The sequence below is a fragment of the Rhea pennata genome, chromosome 5 (assembly GCF_028389875.1).
Source record: "Rhea pennata isolate bPtePen1 chromosome 5, bPtePen1.pri, whole genome shotgun sequence".
Classification (NCBI taxonomy): Eukaryota; Metazoa; Chordata; class Aves; order Rheiformes; family Rheidae; genus Rhea; species Rhea pennata.
Window position 1 is genome coordinate 9,579,677 of NC_084667.1, and position 14,561 is coordinate 9,594,237.

The 14,561-nt window shown below is 36.3% G+C and overlaps 1 protein-coding gene across 1 annotated transcript in view; it reads left to right on the plus strand.

The window, feature by feature from the left end:
* SPRED1 (sprouty related EVH1 domain containing 1) overlaps positions 1–14,561 on the plus strand; it is a 58,914-nt gene that overhangs the window by 27,227 nt on the left and 17,126 nt on the right. Inside the window, exon 2 of the mRNA XM_062577163.1 lies at positions 6,215–6,389. Within this exon, the coding sequence (XP_062433147.1) occupies positions 6,215–6,389 (175 nt within the window). The remainder of the gene's footprint in view (positions 1–6,214; positions 6,390–14,561) is intronic.

Below are 14,561 nucleotides of genomic sequence, written 5' to 3' on the forward strand. Positions count from 1 at the left end.
GCAGAATTTGAAGAGGCATGGATAGTTCTGTGCTGTAAGTGGAGTGAAGACATTCCCCTGGATCTTCAGAGAATCTGTGTCACCGAGGAGGAAGCAACTAAAGGAAAGTAGAGAGAGGAGATACAGGACCAGAATGAGAGAGCGGACGTTTCTGGAATTCGTGAATTCATTGCCTTGTAAAAACAAGGCAAATTTAGGGTTTTCTGAAAGAAGGGAGCTGGACTGGAGATCTGTGACTGACAGGATTTGACCATTCAAATTCTGTTACCTCATCTGCCTAAAATTGGATAGAATTTAATTCGGAAGTCCCTGGTACCAGCATCCCTCTTTTGTTGAGCAAACAGCTGTGGAAGTCATTAAAAAGCATCTTTCATGTCTCCTAATCTCACTAACTCAACTAGCTACAATTAATAAACATGTATACGTAGTATGTATACTTATTTTTAGTCAGCAGGATTAAAATGTTACCCATAGAAATGTCATATCTACTTCATATATAATTTTCATAGATTTCAAACAATTTCTCATCAGCTTCTCTGTTCATTATGTCCTCCTGTGCTTTGCGAAAGCTCTTGTGATGGTAACATTCATCCTTGCAGTGTCACTTTTTTTTTTTTTTTTTTGACTGTCACAAAGCTGAAGTTTTCTGTATTTGACAAGTATTGGTCCTAGTGCCTCTTCCCCCCCACTCCCAAGATAGTGTCCAAGAGAGCACTTAGTAACAACATGGTACTGTTTGGACAGTTACCAGTTTTGAAGGCTTGTTCATTTGCGTCTCATTTTTCAATTTGTCTTGTAGATACAGTATCAAATGCCTTGTTTTTCAAGTCAGGGAGCCTCTGCTGCTAAATATTCATTGTATTATAAATCAAACATTTTGTCTCCTTCAGAATATTAGCTATCTCCTTGGGCAGTAAAGCTTCCCATCTCACCTTTCCCTTCTGTCATTTTGGGTTCAGTCCATTTTGCTTTATGGTTTTTGTTTTCTTTCAAGCAGCATTGTCCAGTTCTTTGGTAAAGCCAAAAGTATGATAGGGACCCAGCTCTTCATTTGTAAATCAATGTGGGCACCAGCGTCCTAAATGCAGAAGAAATTGTCTAATTCAGCACTTGTTACTAGTTACTTCTGGAAATCCATGTCTTCTCCTGCTAAGCTCCTCACAAAAACTTCCTCAGCCTGGTAGCCAGGCATGGTTGCTGTACCTCCTATCGTCATGATGAAGGATACTCTTTGCCTCTCAAGGAAGAAAAATCTACCAAGTTTTGCCTCTGCTAGCAGTTGCATGACACCTTACTGTATATTCTAACTTGCTAGTGTAATTTTGAGAAGGGAAAAAAACAGTACAAACAAGTCATACTTGACAAAGCGTTTTATAGCAGTTGTTATGGCAAAAAAAGATCATGTTCAATAGTTTACTATCCATAAGAACAAACTAGATGTACTGTCTGTCTTTTCTTGGTGTGAATTGTGTCTTAATTAATACTCGGGCCATATTTGCATTTTTCTTATTGTAGATGAGTCATTAATGTTTCATACTGGTGGCAGTCATTCTCTAAACCTTTGGCTACAAAAGGCTATATCTCATCAACAGATACGGATATGATCGAGTGGTACTGTTAAAAATTCCTAGTTTTCCTCTGAATTGAGTAAATACTCAACAAATTTTATCTGCTAGTAAAATATATTTTATCTCAGTGGTTTGATATTACCTTTTGGTATACTGAGCTTGCACACATTCATTAAAACTTCCTACTAGGTAATCATAAAATCCTTTAAGGTGTTTGGATAGTAAGAACTATAAAAAGCCAAAGAGTAGTTCTTGTATACTGTTCGGGAGAGGTTACAAACACTCAAGCACACTGCACCGGAAATTGGAGAGGTTAAAGTACGTGTGTAAAGCACCAGTCAAAGGTGAGGAGCCTCGATCCATGACGACTTTATACTGAGAGACCTGCCTGCAGCACTGTAACTTGCATGCTAGCAAAGATGGTGTATTTTCATAGCAAAATGAAAATGTTTCAGAATGCAAAATGTCTTGTTTCTTTCCTCAGTCTTGGCAGAATAGCATTAGCACCACAGCAATAGTGGTTATCTCGTAGTCAAGTATAACAGCAAGATTTCATTAAAGTATCATAATATTTTCTCACACATTAACCCATATAGTTGTATTTGTAAAGCTGTATTTTACAGAAATTTTTGTGCATTCTTTGTTCTGAAATATATCATTAAATACATAACTCTAAACATTTTTATTAAGCTAGGATGGACAGATTCTTGTGCAGCTTTGATCCCACTTGATGATCCAGGTTTTTCATTCTTGTAGTTTTAATAGTACTGAAAAACAATTTGCAATGGCCATTAACAATTGTCTTCACAAAGATTTTTGGAAGATGCTGATTTTTTTCTTCAACTCTATATTAAAATAAAAACGTGCAAGGTACAATATAAATAAAATAATGCCAATATGTAATGTGAATCTAGGAAAGGGAAGAGTTGCAGACTGTTTAAAACTAGGTTCCAAAAAATGGAATGCAGCAGGATAGCTGCCATGCTTTTTATTGATGTGTATTTGCTTTTTCTCTGGGAAAAATGTTTGGTAGAAGATTCTTTACTGTCCCTTCTCTTCAGATCATTAATAGAAGAAATGACAAATGCAGTAATAATGATTTGGTATGCTTAAGTGACTTGATATCATGAATACGAAATACCCCAAATTAACAAAGCAATTTAAAAGAGTAAAGCCGTAGCAATGATCTGATGATATGGGGTGGGGGTGTGAGGAGGAAGATTTCTTCGGCAGTTGCTAATCTGAAGAGTATCTGCCCATCAAAGACGGAGTGCTTTCTGTATGTGGGCAGCAGTTCGTTCGTTCAGGTCAGTTTGGGCCCAGTAGCATTAAAGCAATATAAGCTTTTTTGGGGGGAGGGGGATGGGAAGGCTTTTAAAATGTTTTCAGATTTTAATGACTGTTCTTTAAGTATCAGTTGAGATGTTAAAGTTGAGTTACAAATAATTGTAACATTTCTGTCTTTCCTGCCCCCTGGTTTGTAGCTCTTTGTTTCTGCCCACTGATACTTTTGCAGACTTCCTTGCGTGACTCTCCCCGCCGATACGGAAATCATCTTGTTTTGCTAATATTTTGCCAGCAGGCTTTGCAGATAAAATACTCAAGCTCTGACTTGCATGTTGCTGCTATGCTGTCTTAAAATGAATTTATTTCAAGTTTAATAGGCGTAATGTTCAAACGCTTGGTCTACTTTCCAGTAGATCTTAAAACATCTATTAAGGGAAAAATCATAGTTTGGAGAACATTTTCTGTATGTGTGCATGGGGAAGGGAGGGTTCTTGTGGTCTTTTTCTGTTTTGTTTTACTTCACTTGCAACTTTCATAACTGATTGTAATCACACGAACGAAACTCTCATCTCCTCGCCCAACATGTTCAGCTATTACAGAGAGAAGTTCCGTTTTCATAACTGTTATGAATTTGTCTCGGAGCCCAGCACGCTGGTTGCCGGTCTCCACTGGTGTTTAGCGTGTGTTCTTAAGAAGCAGCATGCTGTTATAAACAGGATCCCGTTTTGTTTTTCCTGTAAACCTTGCTCTGACTTTCCAATTTCCTGTGACCACAACCAAAATCTGAGCGTCTCAGGAAACATTGCATGTGATAAAATAGGCTTTGGGGCTGCTGTCACGATGTGCTGTCCGTGCCGCATTTCACCCGTTTGTGGTAGCTCTTGTGAAAAGTTTCATAAAAGCAAGGCTCGACAGATTTCCAGGTTTGTTTGGTTTTCTTTTTTAGCTGCATTTTTACCATTGCAACTAAACTTGCAATGGTAGTTAAAAATGTCAGGTTGTAAGTTTTTAAAAACACCACGGGGACAGTGCTGAGAAATGCCTTGTCTGTACCCTTTCCCACAGCTAAGGTACACTGGCGTCTTAACAGTTTATTCCCAGCGTTCCCAAATGCAGACACCACTCTAGCAGTTACAAAGACAAGACACATACGTGGTTTCAGTAGCATCAGTACTGTGAAGGGCAGGTCCTCTGTTTTATTTGCAGAGGATACTCGAAATTAATTTGCAACTAGTCACAAAGCAGCAGCAGGGCTTAGTGATATCACTTTGTATTTTTACTGAAAATGGCTATTATGACCAATTATGAGTTTCTTTATATTTAAAAAGCATGGAACTTGTTTTAAGCAATCTCTTTTGGTTTTTGACATTGTTATGCAGCTACAGTAAGGAATTTGTCTAGTTAATTCATCAGGTAGTGGCCTGGAAAATTTCTTTCATTTTGCTGAAAAAGACTATTCATTAAACATTACAGACTTATGTGTTGGGGGACTTTTATTCTAGCTCTTGCACTAATATAGTGATTCTGGCAATGTATTTAAAAATATTTGACAACATAAGTGTTGTTTTAAATAAAGAATAGAAAATACAGAAGCAAAATGCCAGCTTTTTAAGCAGACAAAACTAGATTTGTAGCATTAGGAGTAGTTCTGTTGGTAAAGAAAAAGCTATAACATTCAGATTTGCAACTTGATCTATAAAATAGATAACTTCTAAGCTAAATTTATTTTGCCTGAAGGAATAGTAGAAATACAGCATGAATTTAACCAGTTAGTACATCTTGTTCCTTACTGATTCATAGGAAAGTCCTGGTGTCCTCAATTTCTGTCAGAAAAGGCAGTTTCTCTTCACCTAAGAAAAAATAAGAGACTTCCTATGTCTAAGTGTGCAGTTATTATCTGAACTTTTCTGAGTTAAATACAATGATAGGCGTTACTAAAAGTTGAATCATTCATTAATATTATCAAGCATCAGAAATTTAACTTTTGTTTTCAGATCTTAGAATTGACAGATGCATACAATGAATGACTGGATTGTTCTTGATTATATTTGTCTACTGTTCAGGAGGTGTTAGTAAAAGATGCCATACAAAAATGGTCAGATGCATTCACTAAACTCTCATTTTTAGCTACCAGGTGGAGGTGAGAGAAGGTTTTTGTTTCGGGGAGTATTCTTCCTTTTTCTGAAGGGGAAAAAGGAACAAAGTTTGTTTTTTTGGAAAAGAAAAAGTATAATCTTTTTAAAATACAAGTTTGGTAAATGGGACACCACAAACTTTGTACAAAAGTCCAGTCCAGGCTTAATTTTTACGTAACTAATGCTAATAGGTGTAACTATTCAAATGTAAGATTAGAAATAGGTTGCAAAAAACAGCCTAAGGCGTTATTTCTTCTAAAGTGTTGGAATACTCATTCATGCCCTTCATTTAAAAAAAAAAAAAAATCAGAATGCAGGATCATACAACAGCTGTGGTAAAAACGTGGTAGCAGCATATTCATAATTCTTATTATTTAATTAAAATAAAGATAATTATGAAAATCTATTTTTCTGAGACTCTCTGAAAAAGGAATTTGGCCTACTTGCTTTTAAATAACAAAGTGGTAAACGTTTGTTTATAAAAATGCTAAAATATGGAGGAAAGTTGTTAAACAGTAAAATTCAAGTAATTTTCCACACAGTGCAAAAACTTGAGAGAATCAACCGATAAACATTAAAGTATTTCTGTTTAAGCAGCCGTTCCCGGCTGTGGTGTCCTGCCGGTCGAGTCGGTAGGAAGGCCCCCGAGCGCATGGGTGTGCTCGGACCTGCCGTTCCAGAGGGCAGGTTCCCTCCGTGGAGGCAGGCGAGCAGGCTTGCTGGCTAGGAGCCTGTTCTTGTTTAGATTTCAGTGGGAGAAGGCTTGACCTCTTTCTGGTTTCTTGTTCTCTTTTCTGTGCAATTTCATGGTGGCTGACTCGCATCATGATTAGCCTAAAATAAATCAGGAGTTGATTCTTATTCTCTCTCTCCCCTCACCCATGCCTCCTGTTGCCTCAGCTCTTTGCGGCTAGATCACTGACTCTAAAAAGTTTTAGAGGAATGTATATTTTTGACTCTGAAAAACTGTTGTCTGTTGAGATTTCTTTACAAGAAATTACATGTAAGCTCCAAGGAGGAGTAGATGTTTCTAAAGAAGTTCTAATGAGAGAATTAAAGTAGAGGAAGTTTCTAGGGAGTCATCTTTGGTTTTTCTAAGTGACTGTTGTGAAGGCACTCAACCTCCACTATTTAACTGTGGTGATCATAATTATTTAAAAAGATTGGATGCTTAGCTGTTTTGCATTTATGGAAAACTCATTTTTACTTTTACATCTCTTCCAGTAATAGTTATGCACGAGTGCGAGCTGTGGTGATGACCCGGGATGACTCAAGTGGTGGATGGTTACCGCTTGGAGGGGGTGGACTAAGCTGTGTCACAGTCTTCAAAGTCATTCACCAGGAAGAGAATAGCTGTGCTGATTTTCTTATCCATGGAGAACGACTCAGGGATAAAACGGTAATGAACTGCATCCGATGTTCCTATTAAAACTACATAGAACCTAAGAACAGATATGTAAAGTTGTTGTTCACACATTAGAAAGCAAATCTACAATCTCAGTCTAATGCTGTTGCTGAGCTTTTATCCATCTTAATGGTCATATACCTAAAGAGCCAAGTATTTAATTTGGGTAATAACATACATTTCAAGAATTAAGCATGTTGATCTTTTCAAAGCTGTAAACCTGTCATGGAAAAATTGTGGTTTTCATCCATTTGGAAAAACATTTTACTATTTATTTCTAACGGAAGGTCAAAGTAAAAGCTCTTTGCTAGCCTACTTATGCACTGACATGGTGTTTAATATCAGTGTTGTCAGCATTTGGAAAGTAAGATAACTTGTTAAAACCAATCAGAAGGAGTTCCTCAGGAATTCAGTCAGTCAGTTTTAGACTTTGGCTATGGCTAGTAATAGGCAGCCATTTTACATGAAAGTAGCCTTTGTATTGGAAGAAAGCATGAAGTTGACAGGTTCAAGAATTCTTCTGGTTTGATTAACCTGCAGAAGGTATTCATATGTCAGCTACGTTAACATGAAGTATCTACAATATACCTTCATGGAAGTTTGCCTCAGAATACAAAAACTGTAGCGTAGAATCTTGGCTCTTTTTACGTGCACACGTAGGAGACAAATTTGGCTTACTGGAGCATGATCAGCTAGTTAATTTTATGCCAAGTAGACTTCTGAAGGGTCTCGTCTTACTGTGAAAACAAAAACAAAAGAGAAAGCACAAAATCTGTATCCTAATGACTTTTGCCAAAGACTTGCTTTTTCTTGCCAATAATGTACAATTTCTATGTAAGTTTAAAAGGTAGAATTATTTTTTTTATGCTGCTAATTTTTTCAAGCATACCAGCTTCTCCCCAGAGGCAGGACTGCTGAGTTTTCTGCCTTGACTGTGACTGTTGTAGGAAGAAAGCATATAAATAGAAATTCTGCTGACTAAGTTGTTTCAGCGAGGCGTAGTGCTATTAGCAGAGTACCCTGTGTTCCTGCACAGCTATGTGCACCTGCAGCTCTTTCTTCACTTTGCACTAGTTCCCCTTAGAACTTTTTAGCCTTTTTGAGGATGTTTTTGAGGCACTTACTTGCACTTAAAAATACTTGACGTTTTTCCAAACCTTTATACTCTTGAACAGTTTGGAGTTTTTTGTTTTGTCTTGTTTGTTTGTTTGTTTTCCCAGCTGTTGACCTACTAGTCTGTCAGGAAAGATTTTGATCTTACCACAGTTCCAGGAAGTTGCTGTTTGAAGTCAGGCCCTCAAAAACAGAGGATAGGAAGAAGTGCAACCAAGAAGAACATTTGTCCATGTATGTTGAATAAAGTTCAGGAAACTGGCAAACAAATAGAGTAAGGCTGTGAGAAGAATACTGCAAAGCCACTGATGCTGGCAGAGTAAAACAGTAAAAGAAAATTGTATATGTGTATATTTCCTCAGACTTCAAATGTTTCTAATCAAAAGCTAATGAATTAACAACAGAGTTGCACGGGGTAATTTAAGTCACTTATTGGCATTAAAGAAACAAGATCCTACAGTAGGGTATATGAGGATATCCTAAGGTGGTGATACTCTTCCAGAAGGATGGAAGCAGGGACTAGGAGGAGAAATCCGGTTAGATAAGGATCAGGTCACTGATCCTAAAACTGTTTTGGTCTTTATGCTTGCTATAAAGCGTTTTACGTTTGTTTTAAGAATATTTTTGTGGATGCCTCATTCAAATGCAATTTTTAACACTGCTTTTTTAGTCCACATTTATTTATTGGTAATATTTATTGGGTTTTTTAGTGTAAATAGAACTGGCGATTTCTCTGGTAGATGGGAAAAATTAGATGAATAAACAAATTCTTTCAACCAAAAGAAGGGAAAAGGCTGTGTTCCCTAAGAGGCAACCCTCTAAGAGGACATTTGACGAATGGACATAAGTGCTTTAAAAGAAAAAAAAAATTAAATGGAAATAGTTACAGATCCACCTTGTGTTCACTGTTGAGTAGGGACAAAATTTCTAGATCATGTTCTGATTCTGAGTAAGAGTGATGTTGAATCTTAATCTGTTTCTTTAGACACTTCAAACATCACTCTAATCTAGTTTTAGAATGGGCACCTGTATGTAAAACGCTATACCTGAATAATCTTTGAAATTAGTCATATACTGTTTAGTTTAGTTAGTTTGCCATTGTAAGACAGTATTGCTACTTTCCTCTTTGAAAATACAAAGAAGCTTCTTAAACTATTTTTAATACTTCAGCTATTAAGACTTTGAGCACATGTTGTCTCGTTGGCTTCAAGGATCTTTCCTCTGTTTTAGTATCTTAGTCATTATGGTTTGGTCAGCTGCACTGCAAATTCTTTACTCACATTTTTGCTTTGTAAAAAGATACATGCAGATTCCAAAAACACTTCTATGTATTAAAAAAAAAAAAAAAAAAAAGGCAGTTTTAATAAATGAAGTATTTTATTTTCTCAAGTCACTTTATGCATAGTTAAAATATAACTGGACTATATATTTTGATTTTTCTCTGGCCATATTTTTGTGAATTGGCACTGCTTCCATAGGAGATCTGGAAATTCCGTTATCCTGGAGAAATTTATAGCATGGAACTTTGAGCACTCTTCTGAATGGGGAAACATCAGGTTTGAAATACCTCAAGCTAGAGAGAGCAATCAGAATTCAGATCTACAGCTTTTACCTAAGATATGGGAATCATAAGCCTGGCAGTTAAGAGGACAATATTATTATTCATCCTTAAGTTTCAATAGAAAAAATACGATTTATTCTAGTGCATCTCAAAATCCATAATTAAGGTGTTTGGAGGTATCTTCCAGCAGACTCAAAAGGAATGAGATCTTTTGCTCTATTTGTTTCTTGTAAAACAGCTTTATTGCTCATCCAAGTGCTGCTTCCAATAGTGCTGTCGATATCAATTCCATTCTGAGGAGCCAAATCTCCCTATATATTTTATAGGATATGCGGGCATTTAATTGAAGACTGTAGATCTGTCTGTAGATCAGGCCAAATTAAATACTTGGGGACTGAGCATTACAATATTGAAGTTTCTTATTGAAGTAGCCATGGGGGTAGGGGCTGAGAATTAGGTTACTATCAGCACTATTATGAACCAACTTCAATTATATATATATATACACATATATATACATAGAACTTTCAATATTGCATACAATACTTATTTAAAATATCTGATGGGATCGAAGGAAAACATCCTAGTCATCTGAAATGAAAATCAAAGTGGTAGCATCATTGAATTAATTTAGGAGAGGAGCTGCTCACTGCTAGTTTACCCAGCTTGTTTGGATCTGTGTTGGAATGTAAAGTCTTCTCACGAAATACCCTTGACATAATTGCATGTTTCCTCCTCTACTATATGCACCCTCCTAGATATGGCTCCAGCCAGTCTGCGTGGAACGATTACTTTCCCTCCTAACCTGGTCAGCTCTGCTGCTCTGTTTGGCTGGGTTTACACTGGCTTGAATCTAGCTTGGTAGCAGCAGCGTTAAACATATATTAGGCTTAAGCGTATGGGTCTTTAGACTTTTACTTGTTTGAATGAAAAGTCTAATGGACTTCTGTTCTGCCTTATGCTCTTCTCCAGTCCTTTGCTATGCAAATTTTTATTGAAAAAGCAACTAGTATCTTCTGAATCAGCCAAGGGTGACAAACAGGTCAAAGGTTAAAATCTCACTCTTGAAGAGCAAGTAACTGTGCAAATGAAGAAATTCAAGCCCAAAATGGAATATAAGTACTGTTCTTTTCTAAAACTCTGCTTTCTGAGGACTTAACAATATTTCATTTACTAGGTTAGTCTTTTAGAATTGGCTTTAAAATTTGAAAAGTGATGGCTTACCATACATGTGCCAGAATTCTAATTAAATTTGAAAGCAGCATGTGATTCTATGATAAAATAAATTCATAGAAAATGAAAACTTAAACAGAGACTCTACTCTCAATTGAAATAATCTTTTACCTTTTGTTAGCAATTTACAGAACTCTTTTAGTAAGTGCTCTTTGAGAATAGATGTTACAATTTAACAGGCTAATAAACATTTTTTTTAATAACATCAGATGAGTGTGTGTGTATATATAATATGTGTATATTTTTATATATTCATCCACTTTTTTAATAATATATTAGAAGCAGGAAATATCTTCCCTACAAGAAATAAATAAGCCAACAAGACTAGCCTCTTTTTTGCTTTTTGGAAATGGATACTGTAAAAGATAAGATACACATGTCGATGACTTCAGCATGAAGCCTGCATCTAGAGTGTTTGAAAGACACTGTTCACATAAGTGAGCTTGTCTGCAACCTTCCTGCCTCCTTCTGTCCACTAAAGTCATTGAGAACTGAGTTTAGATGTTGCAGAGAGAAAATCGAAGGGACATCTGTATCCTAATTCCACAGATTTCTGTCCTTTCTGCCCTTCTTGCTTTTGGAGGAGTTTCTCTATCTTTTGGCAAATGCAGCCACATTGGTTTTTAGTTGGCATGAGTTGCTCATGCATACTTGCTGGTTCTTCAGAACATCTTCCATATGAGTTTTTCCAAAATCTTCAGAATAAAAGCTTTATGGCATTTATATGTTTAATTCCTTTACATATAGCACTCCACAGATCTTTTCTTGTAAGGTTGTAAAGACCTGAATCTCCAAAACATTTGAGTGAACTCCTGTGACTCTCTCCATCTCATCTCCCTGAGAAACTCCTACAGATCTATCTTTGCTGATTTTACTTACGTTAGTAATGTCAGTAGTCCCTTTTATTTACTAGTGAAAATGGGGCAAAGCAGAGAATTTGAGTGCTGGACTGCTGATCATCCTTACTGCTTGGTTGTTAGCATATTCTCTAACCCAGTTCAGGCCATTTCCAAGAAGCTGTCCCTGAGACGATGCCCAGGCCTAGTTTGAGACCTCTTGTGCTCGAGGGATCGTTCCCGGTGAACACAACAGATGACAGTATTTCAGGAAGCCTTGTGCCCTTAAGCACTCCTGTTCAGTGTAATGCCATCCTGAAAGACATGCAAGGCATGCCCTCTGTTTCATGTAACCAGTTCAAAGGCTAGAGAGAAGCTCTTGATTCTTGTTTGTGTTGTGTTTTGGGGAGTGTGGGGTTTTTTTGTTTGTTTTTATTTATTTATTTATTTTCCTGGTTGGGTTTTTTAAGCAGGAAAGGCATATTCATCAAACTGAATGTTCGTGTTTGTAGGTTTGGATGATGAATGATAAATTATGTCTGTGTACATATAACGCTTTAAGCTCTTGAAAGCACAACTAGAAATGAGTAAAACAATATCTTTTCCCAGGATATAGAAATGCTCAATTATGGAATCTGTTACCAAAATAGATACTAGTATCAAATGCCATTCTTTTAATACATTTTTTCCAAGATAAGACCTGGATAATGAGACAAATATAGTCACTTTATTTTTGCTACAAAATGTTTGTTTTGGAAGTGAATGAGTTCGAAATTTAATACTGAATGGATTTGTCTTGTCTACACGAGGCAAGTAATTCTTTCAAGAACATGGGAATGTGTTTCAAGGTGGGCAAATTTATAGCAGAGTATTTCTGAGTAATTGTGGCATTATTAGTGTTGTCCTTGATGAGATGCTGGCTGCTATATTAAAAAGCTTTTTTTTTTTTTTATTCCATTAAATAGTGGCATATAGATGCACTGCCCTGTGTGTATGCCTGGAGGAGTATGCTTTTGAGAACACTTTTAGGGTTCTGGTGATCTGCGGACTTGGAAAAGTAACCATTCTGTTAACGGTACTGGTTTCCCTTTCCCAGGTTATATTTGGAAATGTATGGATTAGAATACTTCCCTTCCCCCCATGATAGTTTGCTTTCTTCAGCATAAAAAGCTTTGACAACTTTGTTATTTGACAGGAAAATACTTGTTGTTGTGAAATATACACAGAGGCATTTTTGAAAATGTAAATGCCTTGGAGGATGGTGTGTGGGTGTTGTGTCCCCCCACCTGCACCCTCGATTGATTTTTCAGCTCTGGTTTTGAGTTTTTTCAGGTGGGCCAGTCAGGTCTCCCATATGGTTCCTTACATGTGTGATAATTGCTGTAGTTTTGATGTGTTTTAATACAATTTGTGCTGTAGGGTTTTTTTACCCTTTCAATGCACTTACCACATATCTCTGGTCCTGGTAGGTTGGTTTTCATATAGCTTTTAAAACTTCCGAATCAGTTGTTAATTGCCCTGTAAAATCTAGTGCTTCTTTAGATCAAGCTAAAAGCAATTACAGTGTTGTGCAGGAAATGATATTTGTTTTATATAAAGTTAGTTTCTGTGGGTTTTTGTTTGTTTGTTTTTTAAATCATAGCTGCTAGCCAGTAAGGTTTTAGTCCAGTACTTTGTTAGGTGCTACTGTCTTGCATCGATGTTTATTGTCCAGGTTTGAATTCAAGTGTCTCATTATACAGGAAAGAACCAGAAAAAAAATCCATCTTGCCTTAAGATGGATTTACTTGTCTTCTCAGAGGGAGTGAGCATGTGCTTTGTTTTTCTTCCATTCCATTTTCCCATGGATTTTGATTAACTTCTTTGGGAGCAGGTGTTCGTTAAGGTACTGTAAGAGCCAGTGTTTTTGTTGTCGAACTTTACATCTCTTGTTCATCTTTTGGGCAAAATTTCATGCAAAAGGCAGTGCCAAAATTGTTGGTGTTTGAAATAGCAGTGGCCCCCAAAAAGTGCTTACAAACCTAGACAATGTGGTAATGTGAGAAGTATTTATTTTAAGCCACTCTTATTTTTAAGAGGAAGGAAGTTTCAGATCACCACAAGGAACAGAATGTGATCATTTAATGCAAATTAAAACTGGAGAATGACTTTTTTTTTTTTTTTTTTTTTTTTGTAGCTGCTGCACCTTATCAGATGCATTTACAGCAAATAGTCCTTACTGTGCTTCTTTGTAGACAGTTACACCTAAATCTTGTGGACCATTTAGGCAAATTAGAGCGAATTTTCAAAACTGATTTTAATGCTGAAAGGGTTCATGTGTGGAGGAAGAATGCCTGCCCTCTTGAGACAGGGATAAGTGATGCATAAAGCAGTAAAACTCAAGCAGAGATGATAAACAGCTGGGTGTGGGGCTGGGACAGGAGATAAGTAATGAAGAGCAGCCTAAAATCTCCTTCACTGTGTAATACTTGCCCAGGAAAAGGAGAGGAAGAACACAACGCATATGTAAGAGCAATACAAGCACAGACAGATTTTCTTTTCTTACGTTTGGAGAATTTTCTCAGTCGTATTTAAAACTAACCTTGGTTTTCCAGATGCCATAAGAGATTTTATATTTTCTCTTCAAAAAAGTTGCATACATAATGAAATCAAAAATAAAAATTCTGAAAACACATTAATACAGAAATGATAATATGTTATCTTCATTCACCAAACTATGTAGATTTTTCAGAATCTGATAGTAATAGGTTGTCTTACAATGCTTTTAATGGTGTATATAGTGATACAGGAATACATGAATACATATTCCCTCATACTTTCTTATTTGTCTTGGATTTTCTTAATGAAGAGCTATGTAATGTAACTGTGTTACATATACTAATTTTGACCAGGAAGTTAAATTTGCAAATATATTTTAACTGTTAAGCAAATTAAACTGGAGGAATGGTATGAAGACTGACTTTTCATTAATGTGTGTTTCATATCTCAAGTGGATTGGTAGCTAAATAATCTCTGTATATTATTCCTACTTATTTCTTTATTTGTAGATTGAACATGAACCATAAGCATATTTATTAGGTACAAAGAGCTAGATATCTAAGTTTTCAGTTTCAATTGCTTAGTGTTTAGAACAGTTCTCCTGTATTCTCTTTTCAGTAGCCTTTCTAGGAGAAAGCTGAAGTGAAACTGCCTGAAGGCAGCATGAAAAGTTAGTTCAGCACTCACTTGTATAATTATTCTACAAAATAAAAAATCTAAATGATATAATCACCTTTGATATCTGCACAATAATATTCTTTCAAGGTATATCTTGTTTCTTTTGAACCAATAGTAAATTGGTACTGACAAAAGTTCTGGTCTACAAATACAAGAAACTTTTGAGGCTAGAAATATACTCTTAATATAGGAACATGCAAAAGAGTA